Source organism: Tachysurus fulvidraco, chromosome 21 (assembly GCF_022655615.1).
Source record: "Tachysurus fulvidraco isolate hzauxx_2018 chromosome 21, HZAU_PFXX_2.0, whole genome shotgun sequence".
Lineage (NCBI taxonomy): Eukaryota > Metazoa > Chordata > Actinopteri > Siluriformes > Bagridae > Tachysurus > Tachysurus fulvidraco.
The window spans coordinates 12,686,542-12,713,285 of NC_062538.1; the positions used below are offsets into that span (position 1 = coordinate 12,686,542).

The 26,744-nt window shown below is 35.5% G+C and overlaps 2 protein-coding genes across 3 annotated transcripts; both read left to right on the forward strand.

Moving 5' to 3' along the window:
* The first annotated feature begins 1,404 nt into the window (after positions 1-1,404).
* On the forward strand, positions 1,405-23,769 carry map4k6 (mitogen-activated protein kinase kinase kinase kinase 6). Of its 2 annotated transcripts, XM_027140092.2 has the most exons (32): positions 1,479-1,935; positions 4,941-4,998; positions 5,360-5,450; positions 5,544-5,608; positions 6,600-6,655; positions 6,996-7,043; positions 7,329-7,371; positions 7,472-7,544; positions 8,663-8,794; positions 10,150-10,212; positions 10,299-10,380; positions 11,056-11,166; positions 11,250-11,316; positions 12,681-12,742; positions 12,878-12,924; positions 14,683-14,721; positions 15,741-15,774; positions 15,860-16,169; positions 17,270-17,379; positions 17,494-17,535; positions 17,666-17,750; positions 17,858-17,937; positions 18,844-18,904; positions 19,010-19,133; positions 19,311-19,369; positions 19,462-19,565; positions 20,223-20,400; positions 20,616-20,684; positions 20,775-20,861; positions 22,281-22,351; positions 22,898-22,953; positions 23,043-23,769. In XM_027140092.2, the coding sequence occupies exons 1-32, from the start codon at positions 1,843-1,845 to the stop codon at positions 23,128-23,130; spliced, it is 2,688 nt and encodes an 895-aa protein (XP_026995893.1). In that variant the 5' UTR covers positions 1,479-1,842; the 3' UTR covers positions 23,131-23,769. The 2 variants fall into 2 exon arrangements, with proteins under 2 accessions (XP_026995894.1, XP_026995893.1); XM_027140093.2 differs by lacking the exons at positions 20,616-20,684; positions 20,775-20,861; positions 22,281-22,351; positions 22,898-22,953; positions 23,043-23,769 and having other exon boundaries at positions 1,405-1,935; positions 19,311-19,365; positions 20,223-20,375.
* A 1,403-nt stretch (positions 23,770-25,172) lies between these two features.
* Positions 25,173-26,744, forward strand: zgc:110222 (uncharacterized protein LOC550336 homolog). Its single transcript, XM_027140096.2, has 2 exons — positions 25,173-25,751; positions 26,199-26,744. Exons 1-2 carry the CDS (start codon positions 25,493-25,495, stop codon positions 26,423-26,425), a joined length of 486 nt encoding a protein of 161 aa, XP_026995897.1. The 5' UTR covers positions 25,173-25,492; the 3' UTR covers positions 26,426-26,744.

The window sequence follows — 26,744 nt, forward strand, 5'->3', positions numbered from 1 at the left end:
CTAAGAAGAAAAAACAAACACGATGTGGCGCCAGTGTTCAGAGGTCACATGCACACGGATTTGAGTATTTTGATAAAATAACAGTCTTCAAAACAATAGTCTTCTGCTTTGGAAATGAAAAGACAAGTATAACATAATTAATTTGTCTATTTATGCAGAAAATGAAAAGTTTAGATTTTCTTTGTCCTTTTAGCCTTTCAGTATCATTTATGCTCTTACTATTTATAGATAATAATTGTATTGATTTTAATTATAATTTTATCTTTTAAGTAGATTTATCTTTGTACTGATTGGGATTTCATTTTATAAGTTAATTCGTTTCCTTCCAATAAGCACTAAGAATAACATTGATTTTATGTTATAAAATCACTAAAAAATCCTTTTTTAAAATTTATTTTTATAAGCATGCTCTCTGACTCATTAAATCTCTAAGGGTTGCTTATACACCTCAGGACCCAGCCCAGTGATGGATGCAACCTTGTGTGCACCCAGGTTTAATACCATGTTAGCCTGTATTTCAGCTTGTCTGATAGTTAAGACTCAAGGAACATTTTGTATTTTTTTTATTTAAAAATATAAATAAAAGACAGTTATAAAAAAATAGACATGGAATTTTTTCCAGATTTAGAGGTAGAGAATGAATGAATGAATGAATAAATAAATGAATTTCACAACAATTTCTGCAGCACAGTTTCCGTCAATATAAGAGTGGATTTATCCTCTACCAGCCCACAGGCATAAAAGAACTGGTTTGTAATTGTAAGAGTAACTTGCTCTCAACAAGTCATAAAAGCCACATTTAAAACGCCAGTTGTCTTGATTGGACAAGATGATCTGCAGGTCACACATTTAAATGCACTGCAATTCTGGCCAAAGAGTTGTTGATTAATTTAGTGGTGGTGCAGTGACCTGGGTCAGTGGTGTTTGTCTTAGCCAGCATGACGTAATAACCTTGCGTGACTTTAGTGTTATTACATTACACTGAGTGTAGATGCACAAATGATAGGGTTTGATGTGTTTACATACATGGCATGCAAAAGCAACACACTTGTAGCTTTTTCCCCCTTGCAATAAAACTTTCGCACCAGTCTGCAGTAGTTAAACTCTATGATTAGATTTACTGCAATCCTAACAGAGGGACATTTATGTTTCCAGTTATTTATCTCCATCAAGTATGTTAAGCTCAGGCAGAAATACTGGGTGTATAAATGCAATGAAGATAAGTGTCTGTACCAGCAAAGGAAACACTAATCCTGTAGGTGGCACTATTGACCAAGTAATCGGATTTTCTGTGAACATGGTGACAGTTAGGAACAAATGTTGTCCTGGAGCCCTAAATATTTCTACATAAGTCCTTAATAGTGTTAAATAATCCCTTTCACGTACTTAGGTGCATTACATATGCAGTATTTAGGCGGAAATACATGTCAGACCACACCAGTCTGACTTGGACAGTATTTAAGGAGGTTGTTGTCTTGTAAATTCTCTTCTATGTCACTGTTGCTATGAAGCCCAGACCAATCACACCGCAGGCTGTCAATCAAACACGTGAAGGCCGTGTCATAGCTGTCCGTAGAGTAGTGCGTGTTTATTTAACTACACATCGTGTCCGGTTTTCTTTAAGGCTTCGGGGTGTAATGTAATTGTCAGACAACATGCACGAGGCAGCTCACGTTAAAGTAGCGGAATATACAGGGGCCATTTTCTGTATAGCAGCAGCACACTTGAAGCTAACGAGGAAGTGGCGCACACACTGAGTCTCGAACCAGCAACAGCTTCACAACAGAGAAGCCGTTCGTGTATCGTGTATGGCACACTAGCAGTTTAGAAACACCCTACACCATGGATGCCATCGGCATCTTAAACACCAATCCGCTGGACGAATACGAGCTGATCCACCGCATCGGGAGCGGCACCTACGGAGATGTTTTTAAGGTAGACTTTGTGATTGGGCTATAAAACTATATAACCAGTGTGTTTAAACTGTGATTTGGCTATAAAAGTATATATCACCAGTGTGTTTAAACTGTGATTTGACTATAAAACTATATAACCAGTGTGTTTAAACTGTGATCGGGCTATAAAACTATATAACCAGTGTGTTTAAACTGTCAACACTAACTTGTATGACTACTTAAGGCTTGTCACAGCGACTATTTTATCTATGTATCCTATTATTTATTTATTTTATTCAGTATTTTTTGGTCCAATCCCCTATTAACTTGGATAAGAGTTGTCTTCAATTTTCCAAAGTTATATTGTTTAAAATAACAGTCGTACTGTATGGGATGTTATCTGTGGTGTAATCATTTATATTTAAGCAACTGAGGCAAATAGAGCCACCTTTAATATTTTGCATACTTTACATACTTGTTTGGGAGTCTTTTTAATTTTGGAATATATATATATATATATATATATATATATATATATATATATATATATATATATATATATATATAATGAAAGAGCAATAGAGACAATAATGCTGCAAAACCACCCTGATTGCCTATTGACTGTCAGACCACAGGAAACACTGATTTCATCATATAGATGTTTATTAGTCTGCTAGGTGTAGTATAAACGTCTTTACACTAAACATTTGCCTTGCCTTAAAAGGCATGTATTCAATATAAATATTACATCAACACCCTGTAGTTTCTGCATGTGGTTAAGCATGCAACAGGAAAACCACACACTAGTGACTAAAGAGTGTTTCAGGGAGAGTTAACAATTTGAGCGTTTGTGGCAAAATGTGTGATCGGTCTTTGTCAGGTCAGACCATGTCAAAAATACAACACACCTTTGGCAATTCATGTTATCTAAATATTTACCTACATGAATCTTATGCTATGGCTGATCAATCAACATTGTAATATTTGTGCAAAATACTGAACTATGTATTTTGATTTCACACGGAGAAAGATCTCACAGGATGTGATCGGGTAGAACAGGAAAGAAAACAGGAAATCGGTGGTGCTGCTATTTTTTCTACTGATGTAACCTGCCCTGTGGCAGCAGATCTGTCATTGGTTCTGCATCACCATGGTTACAAGCAGGCAGCCCCTTACTCATGGAGATGAGCATAATCCAAGTAGACTATATCTTCATGGTGCATAAAGTTTACAAAGCTTTGTAACAAATTTGCATGGAGAATAATGGATTGTACAGACCTACAAGCTGACGCAGGGTCAGTGCATGTTTGTGTACATTTAAACTGATTTCATGTCATTTAAAAAAACTAAAATGGTTTTCCTCTGGATACTGTATATTGTCATGTAAGTCATCTGGTCACCATGCAAGTGCTACATGTGTGTTATACTAATGTCCAAGTTGTTATATAATCTGTGTTCCATGGGTTCTGCTCATTGCTGTCAGAAGACTTTGCCACGTCATGGTTTCCGTATAATACAGTAACAAGTTGCTACAGTAAGACATATACAGTTAAAATTCAGAAACCAAAATTACACTTCCTTATCATGTAGAGCTTCTCTTTTTACCATTAACAGAGCTTTCAATTCTGTTGGCATAGCCAATCTTTGCCGCTATGAAAAGGGGTAATGTTTAGTACACTTATACTTCATTATAGCTTATTCTTCCAGTTATTCTGATCAGTTATTTTATCCATAAATGGCTTTCTATGATATAGAAAATTAAACATCAGGAGTCCCAGGAAGTAGCCTAGGGACAAATTAAACAGTTTTCCAGGAGTCTGGATCCTTACCTCAATTTTTTTTTTCAGCTCTGCCCTTCTACATGTACAGCATTTGGCAATTACCATTTTCCAGAGCAACTTACCATTATACATTTGAGCGGTTGAGGGATACTCAAGGACCTAGTAGCTTGGTGGTGCTAGGATCAAACTCACACCCTTCACTTTAACCTCTGAGCTACCACTTCCCTTTTTCTATTCACAAACTGGTGCTCAACTACTCCCCTTCCTCTTCAGAAACAAAGATCAATCACTCCAGGTCTTTTTTCCACTTTTTATATAACAAGCTTGAAATTCAGAATCATACACTTGTTAATGAAATAATTCACCAAATAAATAAAGACCCATTTCACAAAGAGGTACAAAACAATCAAATTCATTACATGATACATGGAATACCAAGAAAGCCATCAACAAGTGGTGAAAATGGGACATGATAAGAACAGGAATAGAACAGAATATTTGGTCACTCACTGTCTCCTGTTTTGTACATGTCAGGTGCATGGGGTAGGTTGGACAGACAGAGAAACTTTCTTATAAAAAAAAAAAAAAAAAAAGAAAACAACAAAAAAAAAACCTACTTAATCATCCCAAACCATGTGGGTTATAAAAATAAAAGAAGTGCAAAGTTGGTACACACTTTACCCAAAAATACTGAGTGATGTATTATGCTGAGTACTGCTCCGGGTGTGTGTTCACGGTGTGTGTGTTCACTGCTGTGTGTGTGCACTTTGGATGGGTCAAAAATGCAGAGAACAAATTCTGAGTATGGGTCACCGTACTTAGCCGTATGTCACTTCACTTATAAGCAAAAGGTAATTTAATAAAGTATTAGTTCAGGATTGTTCACACTTTAACCAATTTTTCTTTGTTTCTTTTTTTCTTAAAACCGTTCTATTTTTTGTGGAATCAGATGTATTAATGGCTGCAAGACAAACCTGAGGTTTTCATCCTGTCGGATTTATCTTATTTTTATTTTTTACATTACAAAAGCCTTCAGGAATGTGTTGACTTTTTATATCCGCATGTACACAAATAGTAAAATTAAAATTTGTTTGTATTTATGAACATCTGTTGACAGTCAAGACTTTGTGGAAGCTATTGCTAAAGTTTTATATCAACACCTCATGACAGCATGACTAGCAGCCACTGTAAATGACTTGTAGTATCTGTAATTTGCTTGCAATGTTTTAACAGTTTCCTCCCTCTTGTTTGGATCTCTCTGTAGGCACGTAACATTAACACATCGATCATCGCAGCTATCAAAGTAGTCAAACTGGATCCTGGTAGGTCATAAGCTCCTGAGAGGTTAAAATTGAAGAGCTCATATGCTGTTTTGATTAAATTAAAGTTTCTTAGTTCATAGTATATACTCCACTATACCATCTAAATGTTTTAGGGACATCATCATCATATCAGGTGTCAGTTAGGAGTTTTCATGGTCCCTTGGCAGAATCAAGCAATTTGTGTTCTCTACCATTTTTAATTCCCCATTTAATCAAATAAATGTTTGTTATCGTATGCATGTATTTGTCATACATAACTGTCAGTCACAGTAACAGGTCATCAAACATAACATTAATTCTGCAGGTGAAGCAGATCCCTTAGGGCATATTACAGATCACTTTAAGACTGTCTGTGTTTCAGGAGATGACATTTCCAACATTCAGCAAGAAATCACCATGATGAAGGACTGCATGCACAAAAACATTGTGGCCTATTTTGGCAGCTACCTCAGGTTTGTCTTGCAGCCTTTAATACATAAAGAGATATTTATGGAATTGGTTTTAGATAGCAGTGACATTGAGAATCAAACTTGCATATTTAACAGAAACAACAAATTGTGGATCTGCATGGAGTTCTGTGGAGGAGGGTCATTGCAAGACATCTACCACGGTAATGTTTATCAGGGTTTACAAATGTATTTGCATCATCAGTGATGCTTTTAAGTTATTGAATACAGTTTTAAAATTCTGAATTCTAACTCCTAAATTTAAGCTAAACTGCTTATAAGCAAGAAAGAATTTGGCAAGATGGGAGGCACCATTGCACTAAATACCAGCCTTCCTGCTATGATGCCATGTATTTTGAAATGTTTGACCAGGTGCACAAGCAAAATGAATGTTTGCAATAACTGCCTATAGTTTGCATTTGTAGTACCGTAAATTCCGGACTACTGAGCGCACCTGAATATAAGCCGCACCCACTGAATTTAAAAAAAAATATATATTATTTTGAACATAAATAAGCCGCACATGTCTATAAGCTGCAGGTGCCTACAGGTACATAGAAAAAAATTAAAGGTAGGGTCTCAGATTTTTAGAAATGCTTCAGAAAACTGAGTTGGAACGACAAACTAAAAATCAAAACAAACGTGTAGCCAATGAGCAGAAAGGGTCGGGGCTTGTCAGTATGCGACGGAGAGAGTGTACAGTGCGTATGTGTGACGTTAGCAGAAAGCGGTTTTAACATTGACATGAAGGATAAAAACAAAGAAATTTGCTTCATCTCCTTCGGTGTCGAAGTTCTGTAGTTTCATTGGTCTAATGAAAGCTTCATTCCGCCAAAAAACTGAGCACGTCACAGAATGTGTTTTTAAAAAAAAAAAAATAAATAAATAAAACATTGAAAAATCCATATATTAGCCGCGTCATTGTTTAAGCCGCAAGGTTCAAAGCGTGGGAAAAAAGTTGCAGCTTATAGCCCGGAATTTACGGTACTCTAGTTTCCGAGTGTCTAGGAAAAGTTTCCATGTATAAATGTAAAATGTGTAGTGGTCTTGTGACTTCCTCTACTGTATATTAATAATTGTAAAATATATGTAATTGTCAGACATGATGCTGATTTCTCTAAACCCTGAAATATAATGAGGTGAATATTTTCACAGTGACTGGACCCCTCAAAGAGAGACAGATAGCATATGTGTGCAGAGAAACACTACAGGTAAGGATGGGCTGAATAGCAAATTTGTAAAATTTGATCACAGTATTAAATTATTTATATATACATATATGGGGTAATGGACAAGTGTCTACAAACTTCTACCCATAGGATAGTTATCATGGGGGTTTGATTATAGCATGTTACATTTTTTCAAGGGCTGGATTTGAATTGGGATTAGGGTCAGCCGTAATTTCTACTAAAAGTACTAGCACTAGTGATTATGTGAATATCAGATTACATGAGATTAGACTGAGGTTCAGAGTAAAGATTAATCTTTATAGACTGCTTTCTCAAAAAGTCATAAAGCATAATGTTAATGAGACCATTTTCTCTTTTACAGGGACTACATTATTTACATATGATGGGGAAAATGCACAGAGATATAAAAGTAAGACCAGTAACGTCATTTCAACAAATGACATTCTAACAAATGACATTCTACTTAGTCATCACTTGTGCTCTGTGTCAAATCAACAAGCTGTGTGTATGTTTGTGTGTGTGTGTTTGTGTGTGTGCGTGAGAGTGCGGGTGTGTGCGAGAGAGTGTGCGAGAGAGTGTGCGAGAAAGTGTGTGCGGGTGTGTGCACGTGTGTGTGCGTGTGTACTTGTGAATTGGTCTAGTATAAGAATCTAATGTCATGTGTGCTGTCATTGTTTTATTTTGTGCTCCACAGGGAGCCAACATTCTTCTGACCGAAAGAGGGGATGTCAAACTAGGTCAGGCCTTCTGCATATCTCTCACAGATAGCCCATCTCACGCATATAAAGCTATACATTCCTTTAATTTCCTTCCTCTTTATTCAATTTTCTCCCTCAGCTGATTTTGGGGTAGCAGCAGAAATAAATGCTTCAGTTGTGAAGAGAAAATCTTTTATTGGTACTCCATACTGGTGAGTAGTACCTGCTAATCAAAAGCTCAAACCACTTAAAGATTATTTTTTTTGTATTGTGTGTCTTAAGTTTAGGGACATGTGTACTTCCAAATGTTCAATTTTAATACATTTAAAATGTTTAATAAGCAATAACATTTTAAACATGTTTTACGATTTAAGATTTGCATAGGATGGATTACCAGTATCAATTCATGTACAGTACATGAGTATTTCACTTAAGAAATCAACCATATGTCCACAACCAAAATTACAACACTCAAAGCAGGGGAAAAAAACACCTAAAGATTCCTATACCCTGGGTAACAGCTACATACAGTATTTTCAAGGTAGTTAGTGAGTCGCGGTTAATCTTATGGTCCATGGTGTCAAAAGCATCTCTGAGGTCCAACAGTAAAAATAGTAGTAAGTAAGTAGTAAGACATAAGTTACCTTTATCATTACTTACTGTCTAGAATTCATGGTTTTGCACTGTGTAATTGACTAATAATGTATTAATAATGGACAGAATACACCAAGCCGTTATATCAAAAGTCTAAAAGTCAAGAAGGGATGAAGTCAAAAGGGGAAACAGTGGGCTTCATATTTGATAACGAATCTACTAAGATGGGAACAGAAATGGGGTCAAACTGTCAGTGAATTGTAGAGGATTGTCTGGACCTCACTTTAAATGGGACAACCTCAACAAAAACAGCAGAGCAAAAGTGAAAGGAGGTCACACATCCTCTACGCTCAGCTGAGAACAGACATGTGCAATAGGATTGATCGTGTTCTGATCGTGTTCTGAAAACAATCTTCTTCTATTTCAGTGACATTAACAGGCAAGCCAAAAGAGAAAATATTGTAGGCTTTTGTCTGTACATGTACAAACTACATTAACACATCACAAAGACTGACATCATATTACTTATGACGCAGAGCTTGTTGAACATAGTTTGTGTATGAAAAGCAGCAGAGTAAAGTAAGAAATCCTGGTCCAATAAATGACAAATCCTGCTTAAACATCAATGTACACAAACATTAGTTTTGCTAATAAAAGAAAAGAAAGGTTCAGTTAGTAGTTTTATGAACTTAAGCATTCCCTTTCTCTTTCCTTTCATCCATTTCCTTTGTCTCAGGATGGCTCCAGAGGTGGCAGCTGTAGAGAGGAAAGGCGGCTATAACCAACTGTGTGATATCTGGGCAGTGGGCATAACAGCCATAGAGCTAGCAGAACTTCAGCCACCAATGTTTGATATACACCCAATGAGGTGAGGACACACAAACTCAACAACGTACAATAACATCCCAACATTTATTCTATTTGTCTCATTCTTTGTCCTAAGAGACCTAGGTCTTTACCATAGTTTTCTTTTGGCAAATATAGCATCTGTGTAGGCTCAGGTCTTAAAGGGTAAGCCTTTGATTTTTTTAGGTAACATGTCACTCAACTGGAATGATGTAGATTCTTATGTGAAGAAGAACTTTAACATTTGTGAGTAAACAAGCTGGAAGGCTGACTCTATTTAAAAGAGGAAATTGCACAAACAGAGCTGTAATCAGATCTTTAAACTACAGGGTTGTTGCAGTCTTCAGCTTATTCCCAAGTATCTCCTGTTGTAGTGGCATATAAATGCTCTTTGTTTTTTGTGATGGTAGTAGAGGAGATTGTGAGTATATCTGTGTCAACATCTGCAAGTATCTCTTCTGATGGGATTTTATCAGTGAATTAGGCAGGAGCGTAGTTTTTGGTTGGCTGTGGTGTGATAGGTTAGTTAATCCCCAGTTGATCCCCAGTTGATGAACTACCAATTAGAGGGCTGCATTGGGATTGGGCTCCCGTGGGACCCAATGCAAATCTCGTGGGAGCAGGCGGTTTCACCTTTGATTTTCACCTCAGTTAAACAGAACAATGGAATCAATGAACGGCTTGGTATGCAGTGGAACTGTAAATACTTCACATGGAGATGAACTAGACTGTGGCTTTTAAATCTTAGAAACCGGACGTACTGTGATGGATTGATTCGGAAATGCTCAATATTTGGGCGAGGGTTCCACCTGGGAAGACAGGTGGTGAGTGGTAGATAAAATCGTGACACCCTGCAAAAGAGTAAAAAATATTAAAGATGTACTCAGAAGGACGAATGATATGGTGCAATATATCTAACATCACTATGTATTTTGTAGCTAGCTAACTATCAATATAACAAGTTAGAAAAATCATTCTTAACAGTATTATCTTTTGTGTTAGAATTATATAAATGGTGTTTGCAATTTTACCGTTATTATCAACAACATAGTTGTAATTAGATTTTATCAACTGTTCTTATGCCTTGTGTAATTTGTTTTTGTGGATGGATGGATGGATGGATGGATGGATGGATGGATAGATTAGAATGAAATTAGAAAACAATTTGAACAAGAAGCATTTTCACTGGTGGGCTCAGACTTTTGGATTCCACATATAGGTGTGCATAAACATTTAGAGACGGTGATTTAATATCATCCTATTTTAATGCATGGCATTGGGTTGTACCATTTTTATATAATGATTTTTTTTATTTTTTATTTATTATTCTCACCTTTAGTCATGTGAAAAATTATGCTGCTGAATTCTTTTTCACAGAGCTTTAATGCTGATGTCCAAAAGCAGCTTTCAACCACCTAAACTGAAGGACAAGACCAAATGGTAATCATGCAGAATCATGGGATAGTTTCCTGAGTCCTGTACACATATTTTTATGATATGTCTATGATCTTGCATTTCTATTATAGGTCCAGAGAATTCCACCTTTTTGTCAAGATGGCACTTACTAAAAGTCCTCGTAAAAGGCCAACAGCTGAGAAACTACTTGAAGTACAACATAATATCTTACACAGAACACTTCAACTTTAATTCAATTGTTTCAGCACTTGTCTGATAGACTGTATTGGTTTTAACTAAAAGTGATGGAGAGGGTTGTGGAATGTAGCACTTTCTGTTTTACACAAAAACCTTTTGCATACATTTTCTACAAAAGTGAAGTGAAAAAACTCTTTGATACAAGTTTGATATATAACTGTAACTGCACTGTGTAGCAGTGAATTACAATATGTTGTTCTTAACCATATCCATAGTGTGAAGCCATGGTGTGAAATTCACACGTGTATTTATTTCTATGATCCCCTTTAAAATAGCGTTTCATGATGTGTTAAGATATTTTCATTGATTTTAATTTTAACAATATAAATGCATTATATATTATGAAATATTATGAATATTTTTTTACAAGACAAACTAGAAATAGTTTTCATATTAAAATAGTTTTTATACTCCATGTTCCAAAGCCTGCTACTGAAGGGATTAGTATTTTGACCTTCTAAAAGTTTGGTGACCCACAGAAGAGCAGATTGTCCATTTCAGTTACCATTTCACAGTTTACAAACTGTGTTTGACTGTGTATCTTACATGCTGATATGATTGATTTATTGATCTCAGTTTTATGTATTTTCTCAGTATTTTCTCCCTCCCTCTCTCTGTCTTTCCTTCTAGCATGTTTTTGTTACCCAACTGCTGACACGTAATTTGGTCATAGAGTTGCTAGACACTGCCAACAACCCTGATCTTCAGCACTCTCAGACTATGGATGACAGTGATTTTGAGGTGTGAACTAGATGAATCGAAGAAAGACTGGAGATAATTGACAATACTGTCATTACTTAGAAACAACATTTATGTTTCCACAGACATGCAGTATTTTTCCTGATAAGATTACATCTTTAGGGAAACACCTGCCTGTCAGAAAAGAGCAGTGTAAGTATATAATTATTTCAGAAACATGAGTATTTCATTTATAGTTCCTATGTATTACAAACAGCATTTTTACTAGATATATGACATTTCTCATTGCCTAAAATCATCTCTTAACCATTCATCCATCAGCAAGGTGCATGTGCTGTACAAGAGGCAGATCAAAATACTTGTCTGCAGCAGAAAAGCATTATATAGCCATAACAGTTTCATAAACGTTTGTTATTTTCATGACCAGAATTAACCTCTAAATGTATTAATTTATCATTCAGTTATTAATCTTAAATAGTATTATTTAGTAGACTAGACATCTGTCATTTACTAAATATAAAATTTCAACTTTATTTTCAAAATACATTGTAATCATGGTTTGAGTAAGACACAATAATTAACCTACAGTGCAAAAAACTAATCACTAACTGCTAAACATATACTTACTTGGATTACTGAGTTAGCTATGATGGATTTTTGAAGATTTGAAATGATCTTGGATTTACTGGATGTGTGTGTGTGTGTGTGTGTGTGTGTGTGTGTGTGTGTGTGTGTGTGTGTGTGTGTGTGTGTGTGTGTGTGTGTGTGTGTGTGTGTGTGTGTGTGTGTGTGTGTGTGTGTGTGTGTGTCAGACTTGTTACCAAGGCAACAAGCTGTAAGCTCAGACATTCTCAAAAGCTAGCTCATTATTTTTTTCTACCAGTGAATATTATACAAAATATAATGTGGTTCCTGTGTGACAACATTAGCTGTACTCATGATAACACTGGAATGTTGCATCAGAATGTTCCTTCTACAATATGTGTATGATGACAGCAAAAAAATGCCATTCTAGTCTATTCTGTATTCTACAGCAGCTATAGTCAGTTGAACTACTTGAATTGGTGGCATTGTACATTATTACCCTAAAGTGTATTACTTTCCAACAACAACCCACATCACAATTTACTCTTCTTAAACCATAGCAGTTTGCATGTGATTGCATTTTTTTTATTAGTAGTCCCTGAAGTTCCTGTTATCAGTTATGTTTTAAACATAACCAACTATAAACTGTGGTTCCCTCACCAGTCTGTTTTTTTTCTCCCTCTTGTTATATGCTGTTTTATGCTAATCCTAGCAGGGTTATAGCATATTAAGGCAGGCTGCTAAGACTACTGGGACAATAAAGACTGTTATTGTTACTAAAGCACCAGGAATCAGACAGTTTTTAACCTGAGGTGTGTGAGAGGTGTTATCAAATGTGTTAGTGTTGGTTTATTTGAATCAGAAAGAGTAAGTGAAATGGGAAGTAGTGTGTTCTGGCAGCTCTTAGGAAGCATGAACCGAAAGACGGCACACACCACACTCATGTTCTTGTGATTAATTTCTGCCACCAGTTGGCCATGAAAAGTTTGGACCATCCACACAGAAAGACACAGACCCTTGTCCTGAATCACTGGTAAGTATGGCAGCTCAGATGATCTTATATGCATTCTCTAAACCAATCTGTCCCTGTAAATCTTTCATTTTACTGCAATTTTTCTAATACTAATGGATATAATAATATGGATTATTTTATTAAAATCTTCACTAGGGATCCTATGATGATTGGAGCTCCATTGGGAATGAGGAAGAATCTCCGTAAGTTAATTAACTGGATTAATTAACTGACTTAATCTTATTAAAATATATTACCTTCTTTTAATGATTAAGTAAGTTAATTAACTTTATTAATTAACTGACTTAATCTTATTAAAATATATTACCTTCTTTTAATGATTAATTAATAACCAGTATTTTTTTTCCATATATATATTTTATATATATTTATTTAAACAAAACCACGTACTGTATGTCTCAATTGCTGGCACTCTTTGAATTTTTAGACCAATCAGCCATAACATTAAAACCACTGACAGGTGAAGTGACATTGTGAAAAGTGACACTGACATTATTACAACATTTTTGTGGCAACAGTCAAGGTGTGGGACCTTAGACAGCCAGTGAACAATTAGTTCTTAAAGTTGACATGTTGGAAGCAGAAAAAGTGGGACAGCCTTTTTGTCCAATACCACTGACGGGCTACTGTAGAACAAAGTGTTGGAAACATTAAAGCTGGCAAAGATAGAAAGGAACACACAGTGCATCGCAGCTTGGTGTACACGATGTAGCTGCAGACCAGTCAGAATGTCCATGCTGACTCCTGTCTTTCACTGAAAGCTCCTACAATGGGCATGTGAACATCAAAACTGGATCAAGGAGCAATGGAAAAAGGTGACCTAGTCTGATTTTTCTGTTACATTCTTTTAATGCCATAGTGTATGTGTGTGAGTGTTCTTTCCTGTGGATGAGATGGCTCCAGGATGCACTATGGGAATAAGGCAGAGGCAGTGTGATGCTCAGGGTAATGATTTTAAGGACCTGCTGCTAACTTCTGATACCACATTATACACCCAGACATCTTGAGTCCTTCCAGTGTCAGAGCAGTTTTGGTGGCACAAAGGAAACCTGACCAAAGGGGGCAGGTGGTTTTGGGCAGATCAGTGTATTATATGGCCAAAATGTAATTAAAACGTGGTATAAAGTTATTGACATATGGAATATTACAGAAAGTACAGATGAAATGAGACAAATGTGTTCCAACTTGTATTGTATTATGACTTAAATTGTATTATGGTATTCTGGTTAAATTTGTTTATGCACCGTGATTGGAGATTGGTGGTTACCAGATTTTTGGGGTCAAACAATTCTCCGAATGTACAATTAGATGCCAGAGGAGAACAAACAATAGATTCTCCACCTTAAAAAAAGGGATGGGTAACAGAAAATAACTTACTCTATAATGTTAAAATTGGTGGATCAGTTGTGCTAATGTGTGGCCTCATACACTTAAACATGGTCATGAAATAAGAGTAGACTTTAAATGGCTGGGTCAGGGTTGCATGACTTTCATGTAGACAAACCATTCCACACAAAATGGTTCAAAGAGCACAGAATCTAGTTTGGACATAGCCATTTCAGTTCCTTGACCTAAAATCTGAGGGATGATATAAAAGAGGATGTACGAATGTGGAAAAACTATAGAGATTCTGTATTAAGGGGTTTCCATTTCTTGCTTTATATTATCCAATCTCAGCAAGCATTAGGAGACTCAGTGCTGTTGTGTTTGGCCATGCATTATGTACCAAATGCAATAATTGTGACATGAGGTTTTGTTTAAATAAAGTCTTTTTTATCACTATTATTATTACTATTTAAAATAAGTCATATCAAGCTAATAAAACTCTTTTACCAAAGTCTTAAAAGTCTTTACCAATGGTGCCAATAATTCTATATTATTAGTTACTGTTATTATGGAATGCCTTCTTAGCTCTTAGTTTCTTTTGTGGATTTTTGCAGAGGTTTACTGGAATGTGTTGAGGAAGCTTTGCTGGAGAGGTGAGAATAACTACTCCATATGGTATGGAGACCACATACAGTATATTATGTCAGAATCAGAATCAGTTTATTGGCCAAGTATGTTTTGCAAACACAAGGAATGTGGTACCGTCTGTTTCGTGACCTTAAAAATACAGACATAAATAGCAACACTAAACATTTTGTTTACAGACAATTCTTTACAGATTAAATAAAGACCACGATATAGAGAGTATGTGGCAGGTCAATATACTGTATATAAAGTGTGAAAGTGCATATTGAGTCTGAGGTCATTTGTATTTTACTTAATATTAAATCTATAGTTTATAGGATCCAGAAGACTCAAAGCATGATGGAAATAGTAATTCACACTAATTCACATTCAGCTACCACTGGCCTCAGAGACACATCAAGTCCCACAGGCTTTCTCTGAAAGTCAGTGCAAGCAGCAAGCTGACAGATTTTAACCAAGAAGTCTTTCCCCTTTAACAACGCCTTTAGTTTTTGCTAGCCAGCTAGTGTTAGTCAGCTCACATGCTACTCTTAGCTTTGTGTTGTACTCCGATTTCACCAACACAGTTCCTATTACTCAATCATTGATTCTCAAACAGCAATGTAACATCACAATTAAGCTCAAAACAAGACAAACGCTTTTTAAAAAAGAGACCGTTTGCTCATTCACCTAGCATCCAGTAACTCAGACTGATGTGCATTTTTTGGTTTTTGCAATAATTCAGTAATAATGTGAGATAATTATAACAAAGGGTTTAGCTTAGGTTCCAAGCCTACTGCTACGAAATAGCATGTCAGCACACCGATAGTTTCATTGCTGTTTACTTATCCTATTTAGTGTGTAGAGTGTGGTTTGCATTAATCTGCATTCTGAAGAAAGACACAACACCATATTATGCCACATTGTGCAATATTCCTGTCTGAAATAGTGTTTGCAGAACACACACTGTCTAAATTACATTGGGATTCAGTTAGTATTGGTATTCAAACGGATCACAATAAATAGGCTGCGTCTGTCCTTTTTTTAGGAGCTTAACTATGAAGAGAGCACCCTCAGCTGAGGTAAGTGAAACAGTAAGCTGTTGTGTTATTTGCAGTCCTGCTTTAAAATCATTGGGGGTTTTTTCATTGTGTTTCTGATATGCAGGACTCACCAACAGAAGAGGACAAATATGGCACAGTAAAAAGAGTAGTCACAAGGTCCCAGGCAGCTAAAATGAATTCTCATTCAAATCAGGATAAAACTGGCTCCACCTCCTCTCCAAGTCTCTCTTCCCCTCTCACTGGCTCAACACTCCACTCAAATGCTAACCCCTTGCTTGTTAATGAGTCAGCACAGCTGGTTGGCTCAACATCCTCTGACCTTTCCCTCCTCACAGACATCTCGCTCATCAGTGACTCCTCATTCTTTAATGATTCCACCAGTCTGGGCTCCCTATGCATGACTCCAAACAACGGTAAAATGCACAAAGTAACTTAATTTAGTTCCAGACAAGAAAGTGCATAACTTTGCATTATATTGATTTATTATTATTATTATTATTATTGTTTAATTTGCTCTCATCTGATCACAACATCTTATACAGCCTGTAGTGTGGATGCTGTTAATATGGGCTTCTTTCATGCAACACTTCCAGGCAGCTTGCAATGAAAGTGTTGTTTAATATTCTAAAATAATCTTTAATCTTTTAACCATCTCTGTGTGTTTAATTAGGAGTGTCTAATTTCATATTTATATTAAGGGAAAAAGGATAGGTTTAAACACAATCTCATTATTATTATTATTATTATTATTATTATTATTATTATTATTATTATTATTATTATTATTATTATTGGGCGTTTGGTAAATTTTAGATAACATAATTCTGGGGTCAGTATACACTGATGTCCAAAAGTCTGAGATCGCTTGTGAATAAGTGTGTGCAAAAACGTATGATTTATTTTAGACAAAATTATTATATACATTATATACATTATATATACAACATCTTGAAAATGTACTTTTGTTGTTGTATGAATTTATATATAATTCTAATAGATTCTGTTCATTGTAATGCATTTTAAGATTTTAAAAGAAGGTTATATAATTGTGAATAAACTTGTGGTGTAGACTGAGAAAAGCGAGGTATTTAAAAACGATGACGTTTTAGCCATGTGATACAGTCATGTGAGCTATTCAACATAAAACAAACAGCTTTTATTCTTGTGTTACCCACAGCAACACCACCTCCTCATCTGTCCCTTTTGAAACACTTTTAATTGTGCTTTTATGCTGTTGCAGCAGTTCCAAGAAATGAAAAGGAACTTGAACACCTCACTGAAATGATGCAGCTTATTAGTAGTTTCAGGGATGATGAGCAATTTTTGTAAAATCTTTGAAATGCAATGTTTTAAAACAAACACTTTCCAGATCTATCTACATTAATGTGGACATATTTACAAGTTCAGAACATAAAAATGTCTACTGAAAGACCCCCGTGTGTTTATCTATAAATGATCTATATAATTATCTATAAATCATGTTTTATATTAACATGCTTGTGTGTTTTGAAAGATTTAATAAGTGGAAGTGCTATTAAATCAGGAGGGAACAGAGGTCACTCTCCTCCCCGGCAGCCGCTCTCACCTGAATGGAGCACGCTTAGAAGAAAAACAGAAGACTCTGTGAGCAAACAATTAATTAGCTATTTTTAACATGGAAACTATCCTAATATGTGTTTGGGATGTGAATCTTTGGCAGTATCTCATGTTCATTAGAAATGTGTCTTTTCATTTTAGAAAGATGGTGTTCATGGACTGCCACCTACACCTCGAGTGCATGTAAGCTGTATGCATTATTAGATGCTGGTTTTATAAAGGAGACATTTTACTTCATTTTTCTTTTCCAGTCATCTTTTTACATCTGTGCATCATAACAGTGATGAACATCAGAGTTTATTGTGTATTCTAGATGGGAGCCTGTTTCTCCAAGGTATTTAATGGCTGTCCTTTGAAGATTCTCTGTGCTGGTACTTGGGTTTTACCAAAGACCAGAGGTACCGCTCATTTTATTCTCCTATTTTATCCTACTAACTGCTAATATGTAGTATTTTTTTCCAAATAAAGTTCTAAAATGTAACATGTTTGATCTTTTACCCAACAGATCAACATTTAATCCTAGGTGCAGAGGAGGGCATTTACACTCTCAATCTCAATGAACTCCATGAGGACACTATGGAGAAGGTAAAATCATGTGCCTAGATTTGACACGTTTTCCCTTAAAGTTTGGGCCAAAGATTTTATGTCAGTGCATTTTGCTGCACACAGCTTACACCTGCTAGCACTTGCATTGGAATTTTCTAGCTTTTGCAGTGAGCATGACTATGTTCGCAAGTTGTTAGTTTAAATGTATAACTTAACTTATGTTTAGTTTCAAGACAGCTATAAGAAATAGCTATAGCTAGAACTTTACCTAAACCACTTTAAGACAGGTCCTTATACAGTACAATATGCTTTGAATACACAGGTTCTTTCATCTCCTACAGAGGGCTTGATCAGATCAGTGATCATGTAATGATGTGAAGTTCCTGTCAAATAGCTGATACTGCAGGAATCATTTTAGTTCAGCAGCATAATGTAATAAATTTGTTCCTGTGGTACAAGAAGAATAAAACCCTTTGGCTCATCCTGCTATAGGAAAGTAATAAGGTTGACCTGCTGCTTTGTAGCAGACTGAATCACACACCATTTTGTCATTGATTATTTTTCTAAATTAAAACTCACCATTATGTTTTATTTATTTAAAAACTGTTACTTAGTGGGTCATTTTAAGTGAATAATTGTATTTATAATTTTTTTTTATATACATAACTTGAATTGTAAGATTTTTATATTTGGTGTTTCATCACTGCAAGTTAAATAGTGCCTTAAAAACCTTGTTTAATACAGTCAGGTCTATAAATATTTGGATGATATGCTAAATTATATTGTCCCTTACTGTATTACAATATAGTAAAAATATTATGTAATATATTACTGCATGTTGCCTTTATAGCAGTAGCAATTTCTTACTTCTCGGTCATCAGTCAGATTTAAATGATTCTCCTTTTATACTTCCTTTTAACATTTAGTTTATTTTTTATTTGCCAGTTGCTCCCACAGAGATGCAGCTGGCTGTATATCATGAACAATGTGCTAATGTCTGTCTCAGGTATGTTCTGTACTGAAACTATATTGGAAACCATTAGCATTATTGTACTGTACCCCAACCAAATATGCAAATCTAAAGTTTCCGGATATCTTCTGTTGTCTATAGGAAAGTCCTCACAGCTGACCTCCCACAGTCTGCCTGCACTCTTTGAGCAACGCGAAAACATGCTACGGCGCCAAGGTCACCTGTCAATCAATGCCCACCGCTTAAGTACAAGAATCAGCTTAAGGTCTGCAGCACAACAGGCATAAAGCATGCTCTTTTTTTTTTATCAACAGCCAAAAGTCTCTCAACAATTTCTTTTTATTAACCAGCAATAAATTGTTTAAACAATAAATCAAACAAATATTCTTAAACAACAGGATTATTTGTAAGTTGACATAGTCTGTGGTCTATGTTTCTGCAGGAAGTATGCCATGTCTGTGAAGATCCCGGACACTAAAGGCTGTAGAAAGTGTAGTGTAGGTAAAGAAAAACACTGCAGTCTGTTAAAACAACTGCTAACACAACCTTTATTTCTCATATTTTGTTTTGATATTCTTTTTTCTCTGCCTCAGTACGAAACCCCTATACGGACAGCGTTTTCTTGTGCGCAGCAGTGCCAAATGGACTGGTTCTTCTCCTGTGGTATGAGCCAATGCAGAAGTTCATGCAGCTTAAAGTAAGCATGAGCACAAAAGGTGGATGGATGGATGGATGGATAGATAGATAGATAGATAGATAGATAGATAGATGGATAGATGGATGGATGGATGGATGGATGGATGGATGGATGGATGGACAAGAGCTAGCAATCAAAAAGCATACTTATAATATGGCAACAAAGAAATTTTATGAACACCCATAATGCCAGATTTAGACAAAAAAATCCATAATGGATTACTATCTAACATGATTCCAATTCTGGTTGGTCAGAGGGTGTAGATTTATTTTCGTCACATGACTGTGTTATTAAATTCTTATATTAATTTGATATCAAAGTAGCACTGACAGGTTTATAGTAGTACACATGTTTTATTATGTTATTGTTTCTAACAAGTCAATGACAGGGACTAGATGATATATAATAAATGGATTAAAATAATATTTAAGAAAGAAAAACCTATAGTTGTTAATGTGGTGAGGTTTACTTTTTCTTATGAGATATACTACACTGTGAGCCCATCATTATGAGATATAGTAAACATGAGCCCTTCATTGTGAGGTATTGTATAGTGTGTGGTTTAAGTTATGTATCCCCTAAAATAGCCTTATTGTAACTGTAAGGACAATACAGTGCATTCTATATCTTATATCTTCACTCCTCTCTCTTCTTCAGAACATACCTCTGAATCTGCCTGAGTCTTTGCCAATCTTTGAGCTTCTTGTGGAAGAGAGCGAGGAACTTCCACATTTGTGTGTGGGGGTGCACTACAGAAATCACAACTCGAGAGAGGCCAAGGATCATCTAAAATTCAATATCATCCCTCTTGATGATACAACTAGAGAGCACCCAGGTATGCAAACACACACACTACTACACCACAATAAAATGTAATCACCTTCTAGATATTTATAAAATCATAAATATTTGCACCATACAACAGTTTAAAGTGTTTACAGTAATGTTATCCAACTAATTACAATGTTGTAGAGACATGAGACATAAGTGTATGTAGTGTACAGTAGACTTAATATGTATATTCATATAGTTGCATCATTGCATTAACAGATGGTGAGAGTCTCAAACTGAAACAAGTAACTCAACTGGATAGAGACACAGTCCTCATAGCTCTGGGAGGTATAACTTAATCCAGTTTTTATGGTTAAAACTATCTGTATGTATTATATGTATGAAGCCTGTATAAAGTCAGTATATGGTTTCCTGCAGACACCGTTAGGGCTGTAAATCTGCAGGGCTGCTCCACAAAAGGTCTGATCTCAGAACTTATCTTCAACTTCTCCATTGAGACACTTGGTGAGCACAGGGCGTTGCACCACTTACGAATTGTGAGCTAGTTTATTGAAATTATATTCAGGAGAATATAAATATTCACCAATAAATACCAAACCAAATAAATGGTTTAGTTAAATATTACTATATACAGTGTCGCTTGAAACTTTGTGAAACCTTTAGAAATGTCTCTATTTCTGCATAAGTATGACCAAAACATCATCAGATTTTGAATTGAAGTAAAGTGAACTCAGTAAAACAAATCAGACCCATATATTATACTTGGTAATATTTATTCAGGAAAATGTTACAATATTATATAGCTAACCCTAGGCAAAAGCATTTGAACTTCTAGGATTAGTATTTAATTTCAAGGTAAAATTAGAGTTCATCAGATTTCAGTCAATGAGATGGCAATCAGGTCTCCGTGAGTGTTCTATTTTATTTAAAGAACAGAGATATATGTTTATATATGTTTATATATGTTTATATTTATATATATATATATATATATATATATATATATATATATATATATATATATATATATATATATATATATATATATATATATGTCTGATGTTCATGATGTGTGTATGTAGAAGGTGAACACTGAACAACCTTGGTGTGCAAGGCAGAGTTGCAGGGGAAAAAGCCACTACTCTCCAAAAAGAACATTGGTGCCCATGAAGTTTGCTAAAGATCATGTGGACAAGCCAGAGGATGATTTGAAAAATATTTTGTGGTGGAATGAGACCAACTTTTTGTTTAAAAAAGAGAATTTTTTGGAGAAAGGAAAACTGATTTCCATCACCAGGAACCATATATCCATCAATGATGGCAAGCTGGCCTGGCCCTGTAGTTGGTAGTATCAGGGAAAGGCCAGCTTGTCATCATTGATGGAACAATCAGTTCAGAATTATGCCAGTGAACTCTAAATAAAACTGAATCTTAAGAAAAAAATGGGTCATACACCAAGACAATGATCACAAGCACTCAATTCTCAATTCATGTAAGCTGTTGTGCATGACTGATCAAAAGTTACCAAAAATCTTTACTTACAGTTATTGCTGCAGAAGGGATCACAACAAATACTTAAACAAAGGTTCACATACTTTTGCAGGTCAAAGATATGCAATGCTGGATCATTTTTCTCAATAATTATATGAAGAAGTATAATATTTTCAGCTCATTTGTTTGATTGCATTTAGTTTGTTTACTTTCAGAATTTGTGGACAAATCTGATGATGTTTTGTGTCATATTTATGGAGAAATATAGGAAGTTAGTCTCTTTCAAGTGACTGAATACAAACCAATACTAAATAGTAATAAATGGCAACAAAGTAAACACATACACATGCTTGTTAATGATACCATTTGATTGATAGTTTTTACATTTCTCGTAGATGTCGGCTCACTAATACCATTATTGTTTCCCCACAGTGTGCTTGCAGGATAGTGTTCTTGCCTTTTGGAAACACGGACTAAAGGGAATGAGCTTACAAAGTGGCGAGGTATATCTGATCTGTCTTAATCAACTAAAATGTTTATTAAGACAGGGTTTGCTAAAGGTCCAATGTTTCTACTGGATAAAAACATCTGTCAAATCTAAATGCAAATGATCACAGAATAGATTTATTTTATGAACATATTTCAACTATTCAAGTATGGTGCATGGTCAGCAAAAATATACCATCCTTTCTATTGACTGAATACATTACAATTCACAAACCTGATGTATTATGCCACAGAAAATACATTTTGTACTATATTAACAGTACTAGTTTTAAGCAATAACATTGTAAGTAAAAAGTTACAATTTATACATTTTATCTTAAGTTATGCTTTATATAAAATCTGAAAAACTTTTTTTTAATATTTAGATTAAACTCTGAGTTACATGAAATAAATGAAAATGATGTGATGCTATTTTAAAGAATTGACAGCTAAAGACTAAGTATGGCTCAGCCAGTTTAGCCAGTCTCATTTGACTCACTTGTGGTGAAGTTAAACTGGTTTATTTCAAAATGCTTTACTATACTTAATTTTATTTCCTGCAGGTAGTACAAGAGATCACAGATGAGAGTCGTGTCTTCCAAGTGCTGGGGACAAATAAGTATGTTCTGCACATTTATACACAGCCATTCTAGCCCAGGAACACAAGAAAGGCACTTCTAAGACAAATTTCCATACTTTTTTCTCTAGGGATATCATCTTACAAAGCACTCCCACAGATGACCCGTCTGCTATGAGCAACCTGTATATCCTTACTGGCCATGAGAGCAGCTACTAAAGCAATTGGATGTTGATCTACAGTCATACAGGCACTTCTGTCCTCTACAACAGATAGAGGAGGTGACCGCAGATCCCACAGAGCTGGGAGGCAGAGGGCACCAACATCAATCCTGCCAATGTGAGAAATCCAGCAGATTCACACAAAAGCAAGAAGAAGTGGAATGAATGGCAGGGCTGAGCTGCCAAAAGCTCTGATACAACAGCAAATCAGTAGAGAGATTGAAAGACGGACTTGCAGTTACTACAGTTAGAGATGAGAAAAGACAAAATTGATGTTTGAACTGTACTGTAGGAACATGGTTTGGTAATGTTATGTAGCAGAAACAAGACTGTGAGCACCTTCTCAGCTGAAGGCTAAACAGATTTGGTGGCAAACAGCAAAGCTTGTCCTGTTCTACAGTAGTTCTACTACTGGTTGTGCTACAGCAAATCTCGACTGTCTTTGGTGGCGTTGTACTTTTCCAGAATGGTGGGTATTTTGGTGTGTATTATGTAGACAGCAAAACACAAGCTGACTCATTTGATCATCTGATCAGAGAAATATAATTGTTGATTTCTCATTCTGACTACTAAAGAATGTACACTGCACTGTGAAATCTGATGTAGAAATTAACAAGTATTAAAACCTATAACACTCTTTTGAATTATATAATTGTCTGTTTAATACTAATGCCTCCTGAATAATATAGGTATTTTATAATCCTATAGTAGAAACACCTGTCTAGAAATACATAGTTATTTTTTTTAAAGTTTTTTTTTTAGTGCTTTACAACTGACCCTAAAATACACTACAGTCAGCAGACTATACACAAATACATTAAACCATGTCAGACATGTGATGTTTACATGGTATGTTTAGATCATGTACTCCAAAAGCTGATGGTTTTCCCTACTCAAGACCCACCATCTTTATTTTAGGTTTTTGGCCAATGTATTACATTTGAAGCAGACCCCAGGCTATCCTCAAACACAACAGCTGACCTAGGCCCCATTCCCACTCTCTGAGCATTAGCTGTAGCACTTTGTTAAAGAGAAAATAAGAGAAGCAGGTAGATGAGAGTGGAAAATGACTTGGTTGCCAACACAGCTACATATTTTCAACTATGATTTTAATACTATGCATTGACACACATACCCTGTGTCACTTCCATACAGAGTATGTAGCATGCTACTGATGCTATGAGTTTCCTCCTCCAGTTCAAATGACCCTACGTATCTAATCCTCCTTCAAACATCTGATTCAGAGTGATGTTCTAAACTGTTTAACACATTTAGATGTAAATATCAGGAAAGAAATGCTGAAATTCTTATCTATCTTTTGACAAAAACAAAAGAATCGATGGTCCAGTACTTTCAGAGGATGTATGTAAGATAACATTTCAATATTTAGGAGAACATATTTGTATTTTTTTGTTACATTTGTGTAATGTCTTGACCTAGATAAGAAACAGTCCAGCTTTTGTATAAACCATCATTAGGCTCTAATCTTCCAATTTATGAATACTTACATATTATCTTAGTATTTTGCACTGCTACCCCTTCAGCTGTTTGCATAGTTTCTAAATAACTCTGGATAAATACAATGCTAAAATGACTAAATGAAAAAGCAACTGATTCTCTTTGTGTGTGTTTTATTTTTTCCCCATAAAACACGGTAGCCATTCTGGTTAAACAGTACGGTGATGCATGACATAATTTGAATGCATCGAGTAGGATAATCGCATATGCTTTTCTGCAGAGAAGCTCTACTTCATCTTCTCAAAGCCGATCTTGAAGAATGAACGTTTGTGGACCTTTTTTTTAAGATATGGGATTAAAAAGTTAAAAAAAGACAACACGTATGCATTTGTTGCATTATTCAAGCTGGTTATTTTTTTTATTTTATTTTTTTTAAGGACAATATGTGCTGAAGTAATATGTCACAACTTGTGAAGGATGACCACTTTAGTGTTTCAGCTAAAATGTCCTGTTTTCATGCACAAACTTTCAGACATAGTGAATATTATTTGTCTCTGTCGCTAGAGGGCACTAGTTTGTATTCGTTCTGTAGTTTCTGTGGACAGGATACAGTCTTTTCTGAGCTATCGTCGATTTGGTCGGAAAAAAACCCAAAACAAATAGGAATACAATTCTTGACTGAGGTTGATGAAATATATACAGCTAAAAGCTCAACCTTATAAGAGCATGTAACTATATTATTATTGTTATTATATTCTTATTCCACTGGTTTAATATTAGCAGTGTCTTCTACTGATTAGGTGCAGAAATACGACCTCAAATCTGGCTTTTGAATTTGAATCTCGCTTAAACATTTCCTAAGTTGTCGGCATTCTTATTGGTTTATTTTGTTTGTTTTATTAATGTCCCTGGAGGTAGCTTGTTTGTCTTTTAGACAGCCTTATGCAGGGCTCGTGCTGAACGGCGTGAAATCTGTAGAGACACGATGGCGCCCACTGCTGGCAGAGATGAAGAACTGCACTTTGGCAATCCACATTGCACAGAAGGACTGGGAAGGAGACGACTGGAGAAACATTCTCACAGATAATTGTGCAATGAAACAGTCAAAAGTACAAGAGCTTCTGGAATCGGGGGACAGGTTTGGCCGTGGTGTCGTGGCAGGTGAAATGATATTGCAATATTTAGTCTTGGTGAAATCACTGTGAGGCAAAAATAACACAAATGTAATTAGTGCCGAGGAGAAAGGAAGAAAATTAGTGAAACTAAATTAACATTTAATGTGCATAATATTTCTGTAATATCTGTATAATTAAAAATGATAAATATTTCACAAGTGAAAGTTTTAAAGCATCTTCTCCTTGTGCCAGTTAAAGATCTACAAAAATGATTAATTATTATTTGTTTATTTAATATATTAATATTTTAAAAAGTTTTGAGTTTGTTTGAACTTTATGACAGCAGAAGATTTATCGGTCGATTCCTATAATTAATGTACAAATACTTGGTGAGACCATTAATAATTATAAAAAAGGTAGAACTGACAGCAATTATTTTTTAACAATATATTGCGCATCCACATTTTAAACACATTTGTCCTCTGCTTGTCAGGTCTTGTGGATGTTGGAGAAACATGGATCTGTGCTGAAGATGTGTCTCCAGAGCAAATGAGAGAGCTGGAAACAGCAGCTTGTCTGACTGGACTGGCCAAAAAATACCTCACGAGACTGTCCAGGCCACGCTGGCTCACAGAGCCGCTGTATTCAAGAGGCCGTAAAGACGTGTGGATGGTACAGATCCCAGCACATCTGCTACCTTCTGATCCTGAGTTCTTATAGCAGTCAGTGAGACCTGCAGCGCTGTTTGTTTAATGACTTGATCTGAGTTGATTGTACTAACTGATGACTATTCATTTGCCTTTAACCTCTTCACATTTTAACTGCCATCAAATGTTATTCCTTTACTTGCCATAATTAGGCTGATTTCAACTGTAGATTTAAGGATTTTTTAGCAAACATGATGAATTAGAAAGAAATACATAAAATCCCACCATCATGTTGGAAAAAAATCTTAGTAGAAATAATTAAAATATTATTCCTTACAATACTATAACCAAAGTAAAGTATTAGGCCCATTTAGGCCCAAGTATAAAGCACA